Raw genomic sequence first — 24,076 nt, 5'->3', positions numbered from 1 at the left:
GAAAGCTGGCGGTGTTTGGATGTGTTTAGTTTAGGATAAGTAGCTTGGATATGTTGAGTTTAAAATGTCTATGGGACATTCAGTTCAAGATGTCCAATAGGCAGTTGAAGATACAAGACTTGAGGCCAGCAGTGAGTAGAGCTGGATAAACGTAAATATCTGCACAGAGATGAAGACTGAAATGATGGGTACTGAAATCACCTAAGGAAATAGTACATAGAGAGAAGAGGGCCTAGGGCAGAAGCTGAGAAGGACATTTCCTGTTAGTGGACAAGACCTAGATGAAGATCCAGCAAAGAAAACTGAGAAGAAACAGTCAAGTGGGTAGGAAGAAAACCAGGAAAGAACAGTTTTGGGAAAACCTAGAGAAAAGAAAGTATCAAGGGGAAGGGGATGAGAACAGTGTCAAAAGCAGCAAAAATGTCAAGAAGTGTGAGAAGTGATGAGAAAAGGTCATTAGATTTGGCTATTAAGAGATCACTGATTACATTAGAAAGCAGTTGCAGCTAAACACTGAAGTCAAAATTCAGACTGCAGAGACCAGTCATCTCTAGTTGTCCTTTTTAAGAGGTTTGGCCATCCAAGTCAGGAGAAATATGATAACTAACTGGGGGGAGGGGGGCCAAGAGGGAACTCTTGATTGCAGTTGTGAGAGGGGAGTTCCAACATGACCATGGGAGAAAGGAGATATTTTATAAATGGAGGCAGGGACCTTACAAACTCCATGCATTTGGTGTTTAGGAAGACTACTCATCCTACCTCAAGAAGAGAATTAGAGCTCCTGGGAGCAATCAACATCCAGAAGTGGGAGACAGGGACTGAGACATTTCTTTGCAAAAGGGGAAAAACACTATCATGGGAGAGTATAGGAGGTGGTAATGAACAGAATCAATCAATCAGAGACACAGAAAAATTCCTACCAGGGGCAACATTTTGGCATATCATCTTCAGGAACTGATATTTTTAAGAATGGGGTACAAACAAAAATAAGGGGCAGAAGGAAATCTATAAGGCAATAATATAAAAACCATTTAGAAGAAGCTCAAAATAGGTACCTTAGAAGTTTTAATTCCATGACAAATAGAGACTAAAGAAAAAATAAGGATAAGGGTTAAGAATCAAACAAAAAAAGTTAGACTAAACAGAAAAAGGGAAGAAAAATAATGAAGAGAACAAGGGAAAAAATCCTTTTTAGATTGAGAAAATTCATTTAGAAGATGAAATAAAAAATAACAAAACAAGTTGAAAAGGAAAAGAACTGGGGGGAAAAAAGGAAAAATTCAGCTATTAAGAAAAAGAAACTAATTACGCAAGAGTCCCAAACTAAAGAAAAAGGTAACACATCGGAGGGGTGGTGGGACGGAGGGTGAGGGGAAGAGAACCAGTGGGAACAGTATTGCATTAAAGTAGATTAAGTTTAAAATAACTGAAGAGACAAAGTGCTATCTTTATTCAATAAGGGCAGGTGAGGAGAGAAAAAAACTTCCCAAGTAACATTAATTCAAACTAAATAACTGAGGTTTTAAAAATACCTTAAAGTAGAAAAATGGCTGAATTATGTTACAAATAAACCAAAAATATTATATTGATAATATCAATGTTAATGTTCAAAACATGCCAAGACCTTATTATTAATTTATCAGCTAAATCTGGAAATGAGTTTATGTATAAGTAAAGGAAAAAGTTTAGACTAGAGAAAAACTTTTTTACCTTGGATCAGGGATAGGTTTAGATGCTTTTCTGCCTTTAATTTTGAATTCATGAGATGTTCCTTCAGGTTCTTTCTCTGCTTTAAAAGCCACATTTGGTGGCACAGGAGGAACACGAATTCTCAATCCAAATAAATGTTTCTTCTTCTTTATTTCTTTTCCTGACATAAACCTACATTAATTAAAAAGGATATTTGAAAAATTTTATATCATTTTAAAAATAATTTCAAGTGATATTCTGAAAATTGTTTTCAAGAAATGTCACCAGCATGAGAAAATGATGAAATTTTGACATTTTTGCAAGAACATACAGTCCATTGCTACTACTTTTATGCCTTTAAAAGGCATCATTTTTGCCTTAAGGCTTAGGGTACCTGGAAAGAATAGGGCTGATAAAGTTTAAAATGAAATGTACCTCTACTTTAAATAATGCTTCTAAATCCCACAGCTCTTAAACAATGCCCTCAATCCTTATACTTACTAAGTGTCTCCCGCATGGGGATACATAAAATAAATCAACTTACATGGTCTTGTAATCATTTAATGCCTCCAGAACATGCTCATATCTTTCAGATTTTGGTGTGTCTGCCAGCTGTGAAGTATCAAGAAACAATTTAACATACTACAATTTCAGCAACTAAGAATATACAGGTGCTTTGGACATTAGATCTATAGTTTTAAAAACATTTCTATGGTCAGAGGAAAATAATTCATTAAAATTATTTTAGTGCCAATCATGAAAATGTCTGACTGTATTCTGCTGCCTTGCCTTTATGGGTTTTAGTATAAATACCTTAAAAATACCAGAAGAAAAAGTATTTAAATGGGAAAGGTGGGTAGATACTTATACCATTTTATCATTCAACATCTCCTCCTGAATAAAGTGGTAAGAAATATTAGCCTCTGTAATTTCTAAACGTATCAGCAGATGTAGCATTTAAGTTTTGAGGCTATTTCAAACCACAGTCAGACCTGACTCCTACCAAAATACTGCAGAAAATTTCCTACAATCATAAACTGAAAACCTTAAAAAAACCAAACCAAAAAAAAAAAAACAAACTCGAATATTTCATTCAGGAAAGGATTCAATACTGATCAACTTGGACCTTCAAAAGATAATTTCCTGCCTCTTTCTCAATATTTTAGCCATGGAGCTCATCAAAGAAATCTTAGCTAAGCCAACGGATCAATTCAAATTGACTTAACAAAGTAACATTAAAATCACTAAGTCTTATGCAAGTATCATTCCGAAAAAACATAGAAAAGGACAGCAGTGTTCAATAAAGCTGCTATATATGTATGTATCATGTAGTTCAGTCTACATCAAAACTGTCAGGTGCTTCATCTGACATAAGCTGAAATTCCCAAGAGTTTTTCAAGAACAGTTCAAAATCAAATATACCGAAAACATCTTCTAAGGAGGCTCAAGTCCATGAATATTAATTCAATTTTTTTTAAAGATTTTTAAGTTTTAAGATCTGTCATGAATTTCTGAAGGGTCAATGGAGAGATGTTACTTCCTTAGGAGAGAGGATAAAAGGATCACAGAATTGGATGTGATCTCAGGTCATCTAGTACAACTTCTAACTAGATAAATCTTTGGCAGATGATCTGTTAGGATCATAATTCAATTAAAAAATGTATTAAAGACCTACAAGGCACTGTGTTAGGTACTAGCGAATAGAAAGATGAAAAACAAAACAGTTCCTACTGCATGGAGCTTTTATTTTTTGTTGGGGAGGAGGAGTGGGGGTTTAAGCAAAATGTACCACTAATGCATGCCAAGAAAAAAAATTACAAAATAATTTTGAGGTGGGGAGAAATTACTGTTGGAAACACCAAAGAGGTTAAACTGTGAAGAAGTTGGGTATTTCCAAGAGGCAGACAAGAGAAGGAAGTACTTCAAGCATAAGGGGCAGCTTTTTCAAAAGGACACATATGGAAGATGGAATATCATGTATAGGAAGTATAAAGTAGGGCAGTTTGGCTTGAGCGTAGAGTGTGTATGAGGTAGAAAAATATGATATCACTATGGAAATACAGGTTGGAGCTAGAACACATATGAGCTTGGGTTTTATATCAGAGTGATAATAAGCTTCTTGAGTAGAGAATAATGTGGTCAGATTTGTGCTTTAGGAATATTGATTATGAAGTTGATTCCACTATTCAACAAAATCAAAAAATTTAACAAATATCAAGCACCTACTTTTCCAATGTGTTAAAGCTCTGATTATTAGGGTTTTTTTTCTTATGTTTAATCAAAATCTTCCTTCTTGGAATTTACATGCACTGGTTCTTAGTCTATCTTCTGAAGCAATGCAAAATAACCTCATTCTCTTTTCAACATGATAGCCCTTTAAATATCTGAATTAGGGTGGGCTTTTAGGTCTTGGGTGCAGCCTTTTGATTGAGTCTGAGTTTTACAGAACAAATCCTTTTATTAAGGGGATTTACTCTGTGAAGTTTGGAATCAAAGAGCTGCACTTGAGGACTTAGAAGGCCCACCTGTAATCGGAGTATTTGAAAACTAACATATCTAAGTCCAAGCTTATGTTAGGGTTTTTAGCAGCTGCATCAACACTGTTTCATATTAAACTTGTGGCCAACTAAAGTCATGGGATATTTCACATGAATCTGCCAAGGCATATTTTATTATACTTAGAGAATTGAAATTAAGCACAGAATTTTCTATTTATTCTTGTTAAATGTCCTCATTTTGTTTTCAGCTTAGCATTCTAGCTTATAGGTAGCATTTAAAATTGTGATCCTGTCATCTCTCCCATCAACTTCCCCAGTTTTGTATCTTTTTTAAGTCTGACAAACATGCTTTGTATTGTCTTCACTCAAGTACTGATAAGAACACTGAATATGCCAGGTGAGAGGCTACAGTCTTGCAGCTGATGATTTAGCAACTTCCCTAAAAGTGAACACTCGGTCATTAACCTTGGTGAATTTGCTAAGCCATCATTTCTCTCAACATCTATATTCCATCAGCCCATCTTACACAATCCACAACATTTTCAAGGGACATACTGATAGATGGCTTTATTGAAATCAAGATAAGCTCTGTTTACAGTATTTCCTTGATGTATGAACTGATAACGCTAACAAAAAAAGAGTAAGATTAATTTGCCATGGCTTGTTCTTACTGAAATCATTTTGACTCTTACTATATCCATTCTCAATATTCACATATTTTAAAATCCGTACCAAAAAACTGCTGAGTAATCAACATTAAACATACCAGTCTATTGTTCTCATAATTTTCCTCTAATCCTTTTAAAAATTGTGACATAATACTTGTTTCTAGTCTTCCAACACATCTTCTATTTTCTAAGATTTCTCAAAGATGAACAACATTAACTCTAAAATTATAACTACAAGCTTTCTCACCACCATAAGAAAGTTATGTTAAGGTTTGGATCTAAAATTACTAACTGCTCCTTTACTTACATTATGACTTCACATATTCTGGGATAATAATAATTCCCTTCTCTAAATGGGTAAAAGTGAAGTCAGGTAGAAGAAGTGATGGTGGAAAAATTGGCCTGAAATATCAAGGACTAATAAGCCTCACAACATTCCACCTATTTTCTAAGACAAAACTGCAAAATTATTGCATACTTTCCAATACAAAACATATTCTTACTAGAAAAAAAAAACAAACAGAAATAACAGAATTGTTTTCCTTTCTGTTATTTATTTCTATCATAAAGTATAAGGTCTATTTCCTTCTATTTCTATCATAAAGTATTAAGTCTTGATCCAAAAAGTGGCTTTAAATGCTTTTCTGATGGTCTTTAGCATTTTTTTAACTCTCGGCTTATCTTTGCCCTTTAATTTCCTGACTGACAATCTTTTATTAAATTGGTATTTACTCTTTTTTACACATTCCTGTGGCTATCTGCCTATCCTCCTGCTTTCTGTATGTCTTTGAAAAATTTGTGTTCAAAGTATCTCCCAATGCAGCCACTGATTTCTTTAATTTATACCCCCTCCTTTCAATGGCTTGTTTATAATTTTGTTTTCAGACTTTCCTATCAACGTTCCCTTTTTACATATTTCTAGTCATATAATAAATAGGATCATATTTATTTTCTTCTCTGAACGTGAAATGTGATTTCCTAAAGTCTAAGGCAAACTATTCAACTATACACATTATTCCTGTCTGTTTGCCAATCTAAAATCAGAAATCATGGTCTTTTTCTGCAACTTCCACAACGCTAGCCATTTTCTTCTTGTTAGTCAGAATTAAATACAGAACAGCAGTTTGTTCTCAGAGATGAAAGTGGCAACATGCAATTGAGGAATTTACCAAATATTCTGAATTTAGAAGAAGATTTCTTATAAAAGGTTGCATGGCATCAGGGGAAAAGTCAGATTAGAAATCTAAAGACTAATTGTTATGTGACTTTGGGCAAGACAATGAATAATTCTGACCCTTCATTTGTTCATCTACAAAATGGGAACACTACCACTTAACCTAATTAACAGGTTTTTTTTGTTTGTGAGGGTCAAATGAGATAATACACATGAAAGCATTTTACACATACTATGCAAATATAATCTGACATTATAGTTGAGGTCCCTTAATTGTTATAGCTTTCTCTCCTGAAAGTTTTCTAATCTATATTAAGAAAGCACTTCCATTCAGTCAGCTAAGCATTCTATAGTATATTCCTGCAATAACATCACTTCTGTCTTACCCTACAAGAAAAGAAAGAAGATGGGGATAAGGGAAGGGAGGGATGTGATAGAAGGGAGGGCAAATTGGGGGAAGGGGTAATCAGAATGCATAGTGTTTTGGGGTGGGGGGAGGGAGAGAGATGGGGAGAAAATCTGGAACTCAAAATTTTGTGGAAATGTTGAGAACTAAAAATAAATAATAAACATAAAAAAATAATATCACTTCTGTTTCTTTCATCCATTATTCTAACCCAAAAATACCTCTCCACATTATGTATTCTTGTAGAAATAAACTGAAAAGATTGTTTGGGGGACTGCTTTTGTATTGCTGTTTTTAAAACATGAATGCCTCAAGTATAACCTATGTCAAATTGCTTTCTCAATAAAGGGGGAAGAGGAGAGAGAGAGAGGGAGAAAGAGAATTTGGAACTCAAGAGTTTTAAGAAACAAATGTTAAAAATAATTTTACATGTAATTTGGGGAAAATAATAATTTTTTACAAATAGACGCCTTATACCAGCAAACTTCACTTTTTTTTTGTTGAGAGTTCTTCTTTACAGGTATTTTATGGGCTGTGGGGTAAGAGCCAGTGTACGTGCATCTTTCCATCTTGGCTCCACCCTTCACTTTTTTTTAATGACTAGATTATTATTTCTTGACTGGATGCCCTTGATTTATTGGATAATTTGTTCATTACAATTTGTATAGTACTAACCTAATCTGAGAAGGCAAACTACTTTAGCAAAGAATACACAGAGAAAGGGTGGGTCTAGATGGTTCTGAACTAGTTGGTTCTATACAACTCTAGATCCCTTGATTATGTCTCTATCTAGGTTATAAAATTAGCCTCTCATTCTGACACCAAGCCATGAGCTAAAATACTAATTAAAACATATCTAAAAGCTCAAAACAGATTTAACTCATTTTCAAAACTATTCATTTGTCTTTATAAATAAAAAGCAATCTTTAAAAGTATAAACTAAGAGGAAACTAATTCATACATAAATGTTATATAGTCTGCTTCTACAAAGAGTTATTATTCTTTAGTAGAGTTTTTAGATTCATCTCAGCTATTAAAAAGGCTGCAGGACTATACAGACTAGGCATTCATTTTAACTTTGTTCCTTAGTGACAAAACTAAAACAACTTAACAGAGAACTTTTCTTATGAGAAAAAAATCATTTATATATGAAACATTCAAGAGAGGCAGCACAGCGTATGGTGGTAAAGAACACAAAATCTGGAGCTAGAGAATCTGAATTTTTAAAATCTTGTCTCTGCTATTTACTACCTGGGTGGCCTTAAGTAAAATCTCTTCTCTTTGATAATATTTTCTTGTCAGCAAAATGAGATACCTGAACTAGCTGAACCTCCAGTTCTCTTCCAGTCATAAACGTTAAACATATTTGGAAATGAGATCATCTCACATACCTAAATACCAGGAATTTTAAAAATGAGAGAAATCATGTTCCAGAATTGTTAAATTTTCATAATATTTACGTTACAGGTATTTAGGGTATAAGGTAAAAAATGTGACTTGCCTCAGGTCATAAAGGTAAGCAGAGTCAGGATTTGAGCAGAATTTGAACCCATGTCTCCATTACACTACTCCTGGATTTGGGTCAAGAGTAAGAAGGATCAATTTACATGTGTCTTTACTATATTCTAAAGCCAAAAAGGGTAAAGTCCTACATTAAACTAATTATCTAACTTATTAGCTGAGGGTTTTTTTAAGAGAGAGAGGGTGAGAAATTACACTTTACCCTATCAGAGATTCAAGTTGGGGTAGGGTAGTTTTAAAAAAGGGAATTCCTTCTGGGGTTAGTATATATTCAGTCCTATCTCCTATACCATCTACAATTCTACATAACAATAAGAATTAATGTTCAGAATCATGACCCATATTCAACATCTATAATCATTATAGAAAAGCATAATACTTCTCTATAGTTAATAGGCCACTCGCCATTATAACATAGATTAAAATATTCATGTAGCTTACTGCTAAAAAAAAAATTGGAAGCTCAGTCTTTTTGGTAATTTGATCATTACAAGATATTCCATACAAGATTCCATTAAAAGATATTCCATAATGGCTAATGTAATGTACTAATAGGTTTTAGAAAGGTCTTCGATATCAAGAGGTGAAATAAAAAGAGGTAGTTGGTTATTTTTTCCTTAACCTTTAATTAGGCTAAATATCTGAAACATATACCCAAAGTCTGGTGGCTCAATTAAATTTAATTTAAATCAAATGAATTAAATTCATTTCTTTAAGATACCAATAGAGCTCTGGTCATTGCTCTAAAAACTGTTTTTAACACCATTTCCCCAGTCTTATGGAGCAAAGAGAAACTGATAAGACTTTTGTATTTTTATGACAATATCTGTAAACTACAAAAACACAAAGCATCATCCCACTGGTGAAGAAAATCTTTTTCCAGAGGTGAAACAAAGACAAAGCAGTTTGATGGTCCTTAGTTTTAGAAAATTAACTTTCAGAAATTCATAAAAAGAATTTTCTTCCATAGACTATTATTCAACTTTAATTTCCTTTATTTTTCTCATAGAAATAAAATCTAAGCCATAATATTTAAAACATAATATAACGAGAGCATTTTAACTAAAACCAATTTCAAAATTCAGTCTTAAATCTGAGGCTGTAGTATGTAAAGCAAATAATTACTGAAGAATTTCATCACTTTAAAGAATAAGAGTACTAACAGGCAGATCCTAGGTAGGTCAAATCTAGATGTATCTGCAGTAGTGCTGAAAGTACCAGCCCCTAGAAGAAGCAAAGTATTTTAAAATGAACATATTACACTGTTTTCTAGATATACAAACTTCTAATGAAAAAGGAGATCTTAGTCAGCATTTTAATCTTATTTTCCATTTCAATAATAATTATTTAAAATATGAGATGGACAAATTACTTTTTTAAGCTGTTCTCTCAAATTTTGTCCATGGAGGAAACAGTACCAAAGGTAACTCATATCCTATTTTTTTTTTTTTACTATTAATAATGTTACTTGTTGTAATTAATTAACCAGCTGTCAGTGGACAATATACCTGAGGAAATGCAGAGAGTGTATCAACTCAGGCAAAAATGTACAACCTTACTAGCTAATGAAAATGTAAATTTAAAAAAACTTGAAAAACTAATGTCTGTGAGAATATAGAAAAATTTGAATTCTTACAACTTCACTGGTGGTACACTAAATTTGGTTAATTTTTGTGGATAACAATCTAGTAATATACAACAAACATAAAATTCTGAAACTCTCCCCCAGGGAAAAATGTAACAAAAAAGTAATCTATACAACATCAATACAACAATCGAGTGAAAGGTCTTTTCTTTAACATATTAAGTCTTCTATTTTATATGATTTGAATTTACCTTTAAAAATTTCCCATTATCTACAGGCCACCCATAATACAATTTTCATTCCTGTTAAGTTAGTACACATTAACTTATATCTTCAAAGTATCAGTTGATGCAAAGCTAAAATCAACACAAACATTCTAGATATTTCACACTAAGCTGAATCACCTAGCAATAAAGAATACTCTATTCCTCAATCTGAAAAAAAAAGCTACAATTAAGTTGATCTCCCTGCAAATGAAAGAGACAAATAAACGTGTTAGAATTCCTAGATAATCTTCACTTCGGCCAACTTCACTAGCTAACCTGTCTCATTCTGAAAAGTATATAACATTCTTTTCATTCCAGTCAAACTTACAAGGGAGTCAAAGTGAAAGGTAAAACCTCATTCATAGTTCCACTTGCTCAAATTAAGTTTGAAAAATTATGACATCAGAAGAAAAAGGAGGCAAAGCCAAGAGCATATACTAATGAGGCAGCCTGGCACAGAGGAAAGAGAACTCCTGGACTCAAAGTCAAGAGATCTAAGTTTGAAGCCTGCCTTAAGATACTAGCTGTGTGAGCATGGGCATGTTCCCTTTCAACTTGGCAGGGCTCCCTCTTTTCTCATTCATCTATACTATAAGAATAGCAAAAATTGTACCACCTAACTCACAGGGTTATTATGAGGAAAGTGTTTTGCAAATTTTAAAATCACCACATAAATTTAAATTATTTTAACATGCAAAACTACAGGAGTTCCCAGTTCCATCCTTTACCACCACCATTTTCAGTCTTTATTGTTTAAAATGGAACTAGGGAAGTTTTCTTTCTTCTAAACTGTTCCAGTCTCTTTGAACATTATGTCTACCTTTTATAATCAATAGGCAATAGCAGCAAGATGGGGCAACAGGCCCCATATATTCTCACTAGAGTTATTTTTCCCCAGAATCAAAAATAATTTTACTTTAAGTTTGCAGACCCTAAAGGCACAGAGGCCTCACTCAAGCAAGTTTACATACTTAAAATTATGTCTTACTCGCTTTAATTAACCAAAAAAAGAGAGAGAGAAAGTAAGAGAAGACACCTAATAAATGCTAATGCCACCTACCTCTCCAGGGTGCAATCTATCCCAGTTTTCATTAATGTAAGTCATAAGTTCAAGTTCAGAATCAAAGTATTTCTTCTTGTGAATAACACTTAGGTTGTAAAGGCAAAGGTGTGCTATATCTACCCTGAAATTCAGAAATTGTCAAAACTTATGAAAATAAATTTTTGAACATTCTAAAAAAAAAAAAATCACATACATTTGCTTTCACAAACAAATAATCAACAAACTTCAGTGGCTCCCTATCACCTCCAGGATTAAATACAAAATACTCTATTTGGTGTTCAAAGCCCTTCATGACCCATTTGCTACATTCCTGGTCTTCATACACCTTATACCCAAACAGGTGTTATTTGAGAAAGGCCTTCTTGCTGTTCCATGAACAACAACACTCCATTTCTGGCTGAGGGCATTTTGTCTCCCTGTTTCCCAGGTCCAGAATGCTCTTTCTCTCCATCTCCACTTCTTGGCTTTCAAGTCCCAATTAAAATCCCATCTTCTACAGGAAGCTTTTCCTGACCCCTCTTTAATTTTAGTGCCCTCTCTAAATTATTTCCTACACGTTCCATTATGTAACTTGTTTGTACATAGTTGCTGGTTTTTTGCTTCCTCTTTACATTTTAACCTTCTCAAGAGCAGGACTGGTTTTTGTTCCTTTCAATATCCCCAAAGCTTATTAGCTGGGTCCCGTCCATAGTAGGCACTTAATAAAATTTGACTGACTGAAACAATTAGTAACCTAGTCTATAAATAGTGATGGTTTCTGAAATATTTCTTCCTTTCCGTTCCCCAGGAATTACAGTAGAGTGAATGCTACATAAAAGTTACAAGGGTATATTTTAAATATAAGAACTATCTATATCATAACATGTTACGTCTAAGATAAAAAAAGGATAATTCAAATATGAAAACTTTTGAAAAATAGAGCATGTAGTAGAAACTGACTATATAAACATGGTGATTTTACTAGCCAAAAGAAAATTAACCTGATGAAAACTATCTACAGGCTCAAGGAAAGAAGAAAAAGGACTGAGGACAGAGTCCTGGAGGGACCAATTTTTATCTAAATACATTAAGCATTTCATCCTAAGAAGTCTAAGTACATGAGGAAAATGCTGTTTTTGTTTAACACTTGTACTTACCATTGTAAGGGCAGACGTTTGAGGTATTCTGGTCCAGAACTACAGACAGAGCAAATGAATGTATAAAATCTAAGGGAAAAAGAGAAAATCAAACATATACCAAATAACCAAGGGCACCCACATAACATTCTAGGTAATGTTCACCAGGCTAAACTTCAAGAAGGCTCACAAGGTGAGAACATGCTTCTGATTAAAGGAATATTCTGATTAAAGGAATATATGCAATTGATCTGGAAACTGAAACTGTTCACACCCCAGGAGGAAGAGGTAGGAGGAGAGAATCACACAACAGGATGGAGTAAAAAGTCTCCTAATCTTGGAATCAGGAGACCTCAGATTTAGCTTTCCACCTGTCACTGTGACCCTGGGTGTTATTTCACATCCATAGGCCTCACTTTGACTATATACAAAATGAGGTGTTTGTCTAAATGCAGTAACATTCCTTGTGGTTCTTAAGAGTCCAAGATATCCTATAATTTATGTGTGTATGAGTTTTAACTTAACGTTATATATAGTTACCCAAGTATGATGAACCAAATCTATTTCAATTCTACTCTTAAACTTCCTACGCTGCTATTTACTGATGCAGAATTTGTTTCAGATTTTGAAGCACAGCATAGATTTTTCCACCTTTGGGGGAGGTCAAATTTTAACTCTTAAAAAAAAAAATCAATGTTATGAGTTAATTGTAGGACTCTAAAACAGCACAAATATTAAGCATATTTAAAAAAAGGAAAAGTAGTAAAGTTTGAATGCTTACCTGTCACCAAATAACATTGGCTTTTGAAGGCATTGCACACAAGCCTCGTGAAACCACTGCTTACATTTGCAGCACTGCAACATTTTTAAATACCAGCTTCAAAGAAAAGCATACGTGAAAATTATTACTTTTCCATCAGAATCTTTTAAAAAAAGCAACATTCTTTATATATTAGAAAAAGGTTTTGTTGATTTTTATGAAAATTTCATGTGTTTTTTTTTGATTATGAAGACAAGGTGTATTTTTAACTGATCTCTATATCTGACTTAGCCCTTGCCATACACAAGACTCTCAATAAACTTTTGTTGCAGGAATTTACAGTTTTGCCAAGGATGAAACAGCAACACGGTGCAATGACCAACTATGACTGACTTAGCTCTTCGCAGCAATACAACGATCCAAGACAATTTCAAAAGACTCGTAACAGAAAATGCTATCCACCTCCAGAGAAAGAAGTATGGAGTCTGAATGCTATTCAAAGTATATTGTTTTCACTTTTTTTGTGGCTTTTGCCTTTTGCTGTTTCTTCTTCTACAATATAGTTAATGTGTAAATATGTTTCCATGATTGTACATATGTAACTTATAGCAAATTGCTTGCCCTCTTGAGATGGGGATTAGGATGGACCGAGGGAAAAATTTGGAACTCGAAATCTTACAAAAAAGGAATGTTGAAAACTATCGTTTCATGTAATTTAGAAAAACAAGATACTATTTAAAAAATATATAGTGGACTTGTAATACTTAAGACTGAAAAAAGAACCCTTTTTTCCCTTTCTTCCTGGTAACATCAGAGTTTTCCTTACCATATGACTATCAGCAATCTCCAACTTAGAATAATCCTAACAAAAGTGCATATATGCTTTAGCCAGTGCCCAGGAAGGCACACCCCAGGAGGAGAGAAACAACAAAACAGGATGCCCAAGCAGTGTAATTGAGCCTTAACAGTCATGGAAGAATTGTAAAAAATTAGATGCAGGTCTAGATGTAAAGAAAGGGAAGAAGCTAAAAATAAATAGGGCAATCTTTTAAAGTCTAATAATCTTCTACATAAATTCCCAGAAAGACCTGACCTGTAACAGGGGTATTTTTACTACCCTCTTAAATATATCCATCTTACAAATTATCTGAGATTTTTATCATTTGGAAGAATTCTATTTTTTAAAATGTAAGTGCCCATTTGAATGTTGGGGGATTGTAGAGGGGTGTCTTGTCATTTACAAATTGGCATGAATTAGTTTGGCTTCCCCCCCCCCCCCAAATAACAAGATGCGTACTAAAAGAACTAAGAATTTTGATCTAGGTAAAGTTGAAATATGTAATTTTGAAACATGAAACACTTTAGCAGTTAAGGTAGAATGAATTGGATTCCTGAGGGAGTGGGGCACTAGAAAGTATGAAAAAAACACAAAAAAGGTAATAGGATTTCAAAGAAAAATACCCACCTACTTTAAAAGTATACCTAGACCTGATTTTGTACCTAAGTAATCTGTCTTCTTTTCTGCACAGTTTTTGTTCCCAAATCCTTTGACTGACCCAAAGCTTAAACTAGTACTGTATCTCTGTTATAGTGTGGCTTTAGAGAGTTCGAAACACTTGTACAGGCTAGTCTGGAAACCAAATCACCATTTACTTCTAACTCTTGATTAGAGCAACTAAAGAATCCTCTGAAATGGTTGCATTATTCCAATTTGCACTATAAATTTCCAATAAAAAACCAATTACTGTATTTTATTATACTTATTTTTATATATTATAAAATACTCATGAACTTGAATATATGCACCAATCAGGACATAGCTGTACAACCTTGTTTCTCTGGAAACATTCTCAGAGTTCCAAACAAGTCCTTCCAAATAAATTTTAAGAAAACTTACTAGTTTATAAGCTGGGCCCTCACTGTACTCCCTTTCAAGATATTAGAAGACACCCTGTTTTCCAGAGCTAAGGCCCAGCAAGCAAGCTGTGCCCTGAGTTTGGCATAACAACAAGCCTTTGAGCTCACCCTCTGGATGATCTCAGTCACAGCAAAAACCCAGAAATGTTTCTGGCTAAGAAGTCAAAAATCAAACTTGTCACACTGTTGCTGTTCAGCCTAATTATCAGGGCTATAGCTCATTGCTCAACCACTGATCTAAGTACTGAGATCTCCCCACATTAAAGAGGACAGCTGCCCTCCCCCCACCCCCACAAGAGGGGCAGGGCTCCAGAACATATGTCCTTGATTGCAAGCTGTTTCCTTCACTTTGAAATTAAACTTCTGTTTGATCCCTGATTCTCCTTTTGCTAGCCTGCTTTGTTCAACTCTGACCACCAGTTAGAGGCTGGTTCCATCCCTTATCACTTCAGTTTCTTCAACAAGCACAGCATAATAGAAAGAACACTACATAAAATCAGGAGACCTAATTCCAATTATTTACTAGTATTGACCTTAAGCAATTCCCTAAACCTCTCTATTAAGGCTCAGTCTCTATACCTATCTCACAGTGTTGTAAGGAAAGCATTTATAAAATTAAAGAATCAAGAGTTAATATTATTATTATAACCATCTCCAGCATACTGTGTTGCCACATCCCAGTATTATACCTGAATATCCAGCATCATAGAAGACAAATTTAAAATAGAAAATGGAAGATCTCATCAAAAGAGCAAATGGTGGTGATATGAGGAAGAGACAAAAGCAATCCTATCATTCCACCTAAATGACAAATGGCAGAGGTATGTGTGTATATGCATGCATGCAATCAGAGGAATATGGTGTTTCATATGGAGCAATTCACATAGGTATAGAATCTTCATGTCTTTCCTAACACCATGAAAAACACTTCTCTCTTATTAGATAAGTCTTCAAGTGATTAACCACCTGGTTCCTGCAGCGGCACACACTACTCCAAAGCACAAGAACAAAGCCATCATTCCAATTCACTATACCTTAAGGGCTCTGTCTTTAGGAGCTACTCAAGTATATAGCCATCTACCCCTTGGACCTTACTATTAGGTGGCTCCAGAATGCTTTAGTTGATAAGTCTGCTTCTAATCCATTGTCCACCATAAATGAGAAAAAGAGAAAACTAACATGATTAAATCAATAGTTCAAATGAAATTCTAAGCCCCTCTCTGGACCAGGATGGTTCTACATACCTAATAGTAAAGCATATAGCCTTTGCAAAAGTTATCTTACAAAGTTTTTTCCCCGTTTGATAGTTTACATAAATACTCTGTGATTGGTTGATGTTACTGAAGTCTGATCACCCTGTACTATATTTTCTTACTAAGAAGAGCTGCTAAGTCCTATCACCATTATTCTGAAGAACTACGTGGCCAACGTCACACAGCTAGCAAATGTCAGAGGCTGGACTTGAACTCAAGAATATGATTTAAACCTCTTATACATTAAAGTACGTGTGAATTAGGAGTAAAACTAGGAACTGAGAGGAGAGTATTGATCTAGAACTAAGATTTAAGCATCATGTCATCATTTATTAACAAACCTAATTTTAAAATTTAACTCCTCTTCTACTCTCAAATGTCTGGCTGGAAAATTCTTTCATTGAAATATAGAAAAACAATTTACTAACTGTGTCTATCTGAATATGATTATATTCAAGTAAGCTTGCACTATTGCTGAAGAATCCTGAGCATATTAGGTGCTTAAATAAATGTTTAATTGAATAAAACATGATTAATCATTTTTACCACCTCCACCTGACAAGAGTAGTAAAATCTGATTTGACTTATTACAAGTCCATTTTGTCCCAAATTCACATCTAGAGGGCCAATAACAATAAGGCTGACATTCACCAAAGAATAGGAAAATCAGGAAAATCTCAGACCTGATTGGGAGATACAGCAGTAAAATTTCTTCTCTAGATTATTAAGTCAACATTACTAGTATTTTGAAGTCCTCTTAAATTCTCAATAAACAAGGACTTATTGACTGTGTTAAATAATTGAGTAGAAAATACTATCTACTTACTCTCCAGGGCCTCCACAGTAGCAGTAACACTGCTGAGCATTGGTTTTATGACCTGGATCCCATTCTAGGTCTGCCACACTATACGGTAAAGTCTGCTTCATGACTTGTAATGCTTTGGCATTTGGTCCTTTCTTAAGAGCACCACCCCTCTATATTATATTAAAAAAAAAAAATCACAACAAAGACAATTGGTTAACAATGAAAGCTAAATTTTAAACACCATTTAAAAATCAATGACTTTCAATATGTCTCCAAAGTTTCCGTTTTAAATATTGTTTTAGAATTATTCTTAAACATTTACCCTTATTGCTTCTGTCATTTAAAAAATACAAGTCAGTACAAACATTTATTAAGGATTCTTTTATCATTCTTTTCTCTTGCATCACTAATTCAACTTCAGAAATGCTGTCAACACTGGCAAGGTAGGTGTAGTATAGTAATCTTTATAAAACAAATTGTAAAGAGTACTTGTTTCTATACAGCTTTAGTTATTCTTAATTTCCCACAAAGTTACATATAAACGAAAATTAAGATAGAAAAATTTACAAAATTGAATTAGGGCCAGAACACAAAAATCTTAAAATATATACCTTTGTTGTTGTTGCAAAAACACATTGTCGACAGAGCCATTTTTCATCAGAATCAATCACACTGGAATCAATATTAGGTGTATGGCACAACTGATGATACCCTAAATTTTGAAAAACAAATGAGATGTCCAAATATGGACAAGTGATTCACCAGAATTTCAAGGGCATATTCCAAAATAAAATTATCTTGCTTTCAACATTTAATATTCTTCATTAATATGCAATGTTTTTTCATTTTGCTATAAAAGTATATGTCAAATCCCTTTTTAGTTCTTGAAGAAGATGAACACAGAATTCAGTTTCTTGCCAAAATATATTTCACATTTCAGGAGTCAATAAATTCAATTATTACATAGAATTTATTCAAAGTAATATTATGTAACATTATGTAATATTAGTTACATTTAATATAAGTCCTCAAATGAGCAATGTATCAAAATATTTATTACTCTTATACAGAGAAATCTGTCTTAAGACTAAGAAAAAAAATTAACATTTTAATGAAGTCATATCCTACTCACCTTGCCCACACTTATCACATATAACCATTTCATTAGGAGCTTCTGAATACTCTTCCTGACATATTGTACAGACCATTTCCCCACTTCCAGTGGCTCCTGAAGATAATTAAAATATTTTTAATAAAACAAAAAAAAAATACAGTGAATACATAAAGAAGGCTTCATAAAAGTCATTTCCATGTACCAGAGAATGGCTTGTAGTAACATGGCTTTGTTGACAGAGTTCAGTAAATTTTCATTAAGTAATACTTAATGAAAACTTAATGAAAACTGCTATTTTTTAAAATGAAGCACTTAGTTATATCACAAAGCAAAAGAAAGAATGGTCAACAATTAAAGCCAAGAATTTCATACTTCCGTCGTTCTGCTATGAAGTAGCAACTACTCTTCTTACCTCTATGACTTATAATGTTTCCTATGCCAAAAATATGTTTCTTTTTCACCTATTAAATTTCTACACACTCTTTAAAGCCCAATTCAAATTGTCCCTCTTTTCCCAGTTCTGTATCTTCTCCCATGGACCTCACATAGCCCTTTGAATTGTGACCTTTTAATGCATTTATCATGTAATAATACATATCTATCATCTATGTTTGTACCCTATCTCCCTACTTAACTGCAGCCACGTAAGCTCAGAGAGAATAGGAATAGTGTCTTCCCTAAATCTTTTATCTGCCCATCCAGTGCCTAGCACAGTCCTCTGCTTATATCAGAAACTTTACAAGTATCTGTTTTCATTCCTCTTAATCATAACATTCCTCAATCATCCTATACCTTTCAGAGAAAAGTCTGCCTAAACTCCAAAACCAATCACCAAACAAAATAGAAAATATCTAGGTAAGGGGTAGTCATAATGGCACTTGACTGGTACAAGCTCTTTACTGGGTAAATCATCTCAAAGCAAACTTTTTAAGTGACCTAATTATTCTTTTTAAGATTTATGTTGCTATCAGAAGATAGATCCATTACTTGTGGAAACTTACATATTCATTCTCTATGCATTAAAATATCCATTTCTGGCTCATTCCTTGTAGTGGGTCTCTTGCTTCATACCTTCTCCTTCTGGGGCTACTATAGGCACTAAAACTTGAACCACAACTGCAAACACAACCCTTTGTCATTTTAGTGGCAGCAAGAGCAATAGCAATGCAGCAAGGCAGGGGGAAGAACACTGGACTGTCAGGGGATGTTTCAAATAGGGTCAAATGGGCTCAATGACCCACATAGATCTTCCCTTTTCTTGCCACTTGCTACCACCATGAAAACACTAGACAAATATGCTTTTTTACTGTCTGGGAAGCAGCAAGAAGGAGGGGAGTCACAGGATCACTGGAACTAGTCAAGAAAGATCCACATTAGAAAGTATCATCTGATAGAATCTTAAGGGGGTCTGTCAAGTCAAAATTATCATAACAATACTAAAACACTTTTTGCTTATTAAAATGCTCCTCCCTTTTCCAATTATGTATTTATGTGAGACCACATTTTCTTTACATACTTCAACCAAAACAACACACTTCAATAGACTGAATGCAAAAACAGATATGACAATCTAGCTGTCTTCCATTAAACCAGATTTTAAAAAGAATAGCAAAAAGCATGTAAAAGAACAATGCCACTCTTTCTCAATAATTTGTTTTGGAAAATATAACTATTTTCATTTAAAATATGTGAACATGCGATGGATTTATTGGTTATTTTAAAATGAAATAACATTTTTAAAATCATGTTCTAATTTTTAGTACAGTAAATACTGATATAACCTACATAATAAGCAAAAAAGTTCTTTTAGGTCCTCAATTTTAAAAGTATAAAAGGGTCCTGAGAACAAAAAGCTTGAAAACCACTGTTTTGAAGTATAAGTGAACCCTTACTATGAAAAGACAGTTCAAAAATCCAAATTTACAAATCAAAGTCTAAAAATTATCTTTTGGGATTAGAGATGATTCAGCCTACTAAGGTCATTGTTGTTGGAGCCCTGCTGTCCCTTTAAATCCTTTGGCTTAGTCTGTTCTCACTGCCTCCTCAGTTCCATCTTCAAAGCATGCCACCATCCCTCTGAAAAGATTAATTACAGAATGGTTACTTCTTTAGAATTATTTGAGCTTTTGAGTACCTGAGAACTAAGTAACATAATCACACATAACGTGACTCAACTCTTCTATTTCATAGTTTTCTTCAACAACTTAACAAGCATTTGTTAAAACATCTAATAGGTACCATAATTGTGCTTGGTGCATGGAAACCTTCCTTGCAAGAAAACAGAAAATGGAAAACTCTAGTAATTTACTATATAATTATGACTTGGGACCCAAAAACAGAGCTCGAAAACTAAGTTTAGTTTTCTAATAAAGTAACCATTACGTAGGGAAATTACTCCCTATAGTGCTGGTGGCTAAAGGGCTAGTAGAAAAGGCCCTGGAACTGAGATAGCAGTGACAATGTATTAATCAACTTTAGACGCTCTACAGAGGGTATCTTCTATGGAAAGTACTTCAATAGAAAAAAATCTCTATATCAGAGTTCTAAATGAACTACTAGCTAATAGTCCCACTTCTATGTTTCCTTTCTAGGTTGGACACAAATCCCCTTAGATTCCTTCCTGATTATCTATAAGGAAATCCAGAAATGGAGCTTCACTGGGCTCTTAAGTATACTTAGAATTTTGATATAGAGATTTCAACATTCTTTGTGCAGTTAAAGGACTTTCCAGAGAGAATACATCCTGTAAAGGGCCATACTTACCAGATTTAAAGGGCAGCTGTTAAACAATGATCTCAACAACTTCCTTGAAATAAGTATCTGCAATTATAATGTATGTTAATGGGAAAATTTTTTTGATTTGTTATGTTAAAGCAAGGGTTACCTGAATTTATTCTGACGCCAATCCAAATCTAATTATTAACCTCATCAAGAAGTAACAAAAATAATGGAGCTGCAATTAATACCATACTCTTATTTATATATATTTTCTACTATAACATGGGGGAGCATTTATTTATGTGTATTTCACTAGGTCCTAACTGTGACTCATAGGATCATGTTGTTGTTGTTTAGTCATGCTCAACTCTTTGTGACCCCCACAGACCATAATATGCCAGGCCCTTCTAACCTCCACCACTTCAAGTCTGTCCAAGTTCATGTTCATTGCTTCCATGACACTATCTATCCATCTTATCCTCTACTGTCCCCTTCTCCTTGAATTTTCAATCTTTCCCAACAGCAGAGTCTTTTCCATTGAGTCCTGTCTTTCCATTAAGTGGCTAAAACATCTGACCTTCCAATGAACTCAGGCTCATAATTGTCATTTATGACAGTTCATAGAAGTGCCCATTTTATCTAACAATATTTTTTCTTATATCAGTAATGCTTTCAACTTCCATCACATGATAATTCTACTGACAAAGATCCAACTCTGTATGACCCAAATGATCTCTCAAACACCAATGAGATATAAAAGTATCTGGGACTAGGTTGATGATTTTTTCCCTTACTTTTTTTTTTTTGAGGCATCAACAATCTACTTTAATCAAGTACATGCATCATTCCCTTAGTTCATGGGAAAAAGTCAACACCCTGAACTTCAGAGAAAATACAAACAGAAATTACAAGCAAAAATTACAAATAGAAAGAACAACAGACAGGGCTTCCAACTGTTTAACCATAGACAATCCATACATCATTACCAGAGAGAGAAATAACAACATCTGGGCTTTCAAAGCTGGGAGGCTTCTCAACATAGCTGCCTACAGTCTCATCTGGCACATGAACCTTCTTCCAAAAAATAAGCCCCAAAGCAAAACCTCACCTCAGAGTATATATATACTCTTTTTTTCCTTTTATTTATTTTTTTTAATGTTCTACAATCACTACCATAAAACTTAGATTTTTACCCCCCCACACACCTACCCCCCTCCCTCCCCAAGATGGCATACAATTCTATATAGGATCTACATATACTTTCCTATTGAATATATTTTCACTATAGTCATGCTATGTAGACTAACTAAAACAAATTGAAGAAATAATAAATCAAAACATAATACACACACACACACACACACACACACACACACACACACACACACAAACACGATCTGCTACATTCTGCGAATGAATTCCATAGTTCTTTCTCTGAGTGTGGAAGGCATTTTGCCTTAGAAAACCATTGGGAATTTTTTTTTTAGGTTCTTGCATTATTACGAAGTTCCAAGTCTACCAGAAAAAACTCTCGCACACTGTGGTCATTGCTGTGTGCAAAGTTCTCCTGGTTCTGCTCCTTTTGCTCAGCATCAGATCATATAAGTCCTTCCAGGCCTCTCTGAAGTCTTCTTGTTCATCATTTCTTATGGCGCAATAGTACTCCATTACACAATGATAGGCATCCCCTTGACTTCCAGTTTTTGGCCACTACAAAGAGTGCTGCTATAAATATTTTTGTACCTGTGGGACCCTTTCCCATTTTTATTATCTCTTGGGGATACAGTCCTAGTAGTGATATTGCTGGGTTTTCCCTTACTTTCTTAAAGATGATACGCTTATTTTAATAACCATGTTCAAGGGGCTGAGACAATTTTTAAAAAAATTAAGTTTCAGTATAGATCACTTTCAAGAAAAATAACACCTGCCTGTTTGTATGTCCTTCCAGAGAACCCAGGATTTAGAACTATCTTCAAATATGATGAAGCAGCTCTGTTTCAATATGTTTATCTGTAACACAGAAGAATATTTAAGATGATCTTTCTAAAAATGATAAGCTGAAAACCAGGATATGATTTTATGTTAAAATTTAAGTTGTGATAAGAAAAAACTATTTTAAATAACTTGCCTTTTTGATAGTTCCAAGATAAAATAAGCCATCTGACCATCTAGCTAGGACATCCTGACCTTCTTCAAATTTACATGCTGGCTTTTTGGCTTTTTGTCCATCCTGTAAAGACAGTTTGGTCAAGGATGTCGGTGTCTTTTGGTTTCGACGTAAAGGAGACCGCTTATGGACCAATGAATTACACGCCCCTGTAGAGTCTCTGTTGAGGAAACAGAAGTCATCAAAAAAATAAATAAATAACCACATCCTAAATCTACAAAGCCCTCACAAAAATTCTCAGGCAAGTGGTACAATAATTACACCCATTTTATAGATACAGAACCAGGGTCAGTGAGGTTAAGTGACTTGTTCAGGAAGCACCTGGCTTGTAAGTAGTGAGGCCAAAGTCAAATGCAGGGCTCCTCACTGCTACATCAGCAGTGCCTTTACTCTAGCTCCCTTGCAATGTACACTGTGGCAAAGCAGGCTGTCCCTATTAGAACAATGTATACTATGCTCTTTGGATATGCTGTGTGAACTATGATTATACTATACTGCCTAAGGAAGAAATACATGTAATGTATCTTTTATGCATATTTGTACTAAAAACCGGATTTGACATTTACAAATGGATCTGTCATAGACACAACCATATAAATAAAACAAAACCTATCCAATCAGGTCCAGAGGTACTGATCTACAATCTGGTCTGGTACAATGATTAATAAAAATACTTGCTACAGAAAAGAGTAGCAAGAAACTCAGGGTCATGTCTGCTAACAGACGTGGAAAAAAAGCAAGGTAGAACACTTGTTAATATTTGCCTAGTTGCCTCAGGTAGCTAGGTGGCACAGTGGATAGGATATTCAGCCTGGAGTGAGGAAGACCTGAGTTCAAATGTAACCTGATACTTACTAGCTGTGTGACCCTGAGCAAGGCACTTAACCTCTGTTTGTCTATTTCCTCCATTGTAAAATAAGGACATTAATAATAGCACCTACCTCCTAGGACTGTTGCGAGGCCCAAGTAAGTATTTGTAAATTACTTAGCACAGTGCCTAGCACAAAGTAGGCACTATACAAATGCTTATTCCCTTCCCCCCCTTTTCCATCTCCACGAGAGGAAGGATCAGCAATCATTCATTAGTCACATATTGTCTTCTGCCTCAGACACTTACTAGCTGTGTGACCTTGGGCAAATTACTTAATCTCTATTTGTCTTAATCTTCTGGAGAAGGAAATGGCAAAACACTCCAGTATGTTTGCCAAGAAAAGCTGTAACGGGACTACTAAGAGGCAAACAGGACCGATCTACTGAACAAAACAAGGTGGCACAGTAGAGAGGTTGGCCTATAGTTAAGAATATCTGAGAATCTCAGGCACTTACTAGCTATATGATCCTGAGCAAGACACTTTGC

At 34.4% G+C, this 24,076-nt stretch overlaps 1 protein-coding gene across 2 annotated transcripts in view; it reads right to left on the bottom strand.

Annotated features, from left to right (window-relative positions):
* Positions 1-24,076, bottom strand: part of MTF2 (metal response element binding transcription factor 2) — a 59,354-nt gene that overhangs the window by 4,612 nt on the left and 30,666 nt on the right. The window contains exons 2-11 of one of the 2 annotated variants that reach the window (XM_072644031.1): positions 22,681-22,879; positions 22,481-22,562; positions 17,853-17,948; positions 17,332-17,432; positions 16,742-16,890; positions 12,767-12,862; positions 12,007-12,075; positions 10,868-10,991; positions 2,234-2,301; positions 1,711-1,881 (exon numbers count right to left, since the gene is read on the bottom strand). In XM_072644031.1, the coding sequence (XP_072500132.1) occupies positions 1,711-1,881; positions 2,234-2,301; positions 10,868-10,991; positions 12,007-12,075; positions 12,767-12,862; positions 16,742-16,890; positions 17,332-17,432; positions 17,853-17,948; positions 22,481-22,562; positions 22,681-22,879 (1,155 nt within the window). Of the gene's footprint in view, positions 1-1,710; positions 1,882-2,233; positions 2,302-10,867; positions 10,992-12,006; positions 12,076-12,766; positions 12,863-16,741; positions 16,891-17,331; positions 17,433-17,852; positions 17,949-19,808; positions 19,911-22,480; positions 22,563-22,680; positions 22,880-24,076 lie in introns of those variants that run through there. The other variant, XM_072644032.1, reaches the window with a different exon arrangement.

The sequence above is a fragment of the Notamacropus eugenii genome, chromosome 2 (assembly GCF_028372415.1).
Source record: "Notamacropus eugenii isolate mMacEug1 chromosome 2, mMacEug1.pri_v2, whole genome shotgun sequence".
NCBI classification, from domain to species: domain Eukaryota; kingdom Metazoa; phylum Chordata; class Mammalia; order Diprotodontia; family Macropodidae; genus Notamacropus; species Notamacropus eugenii.
Note: the sequence above shows the minus strand (reverse complement) of the source record. Positions and strands in the feature narration are given on the sequence as shown.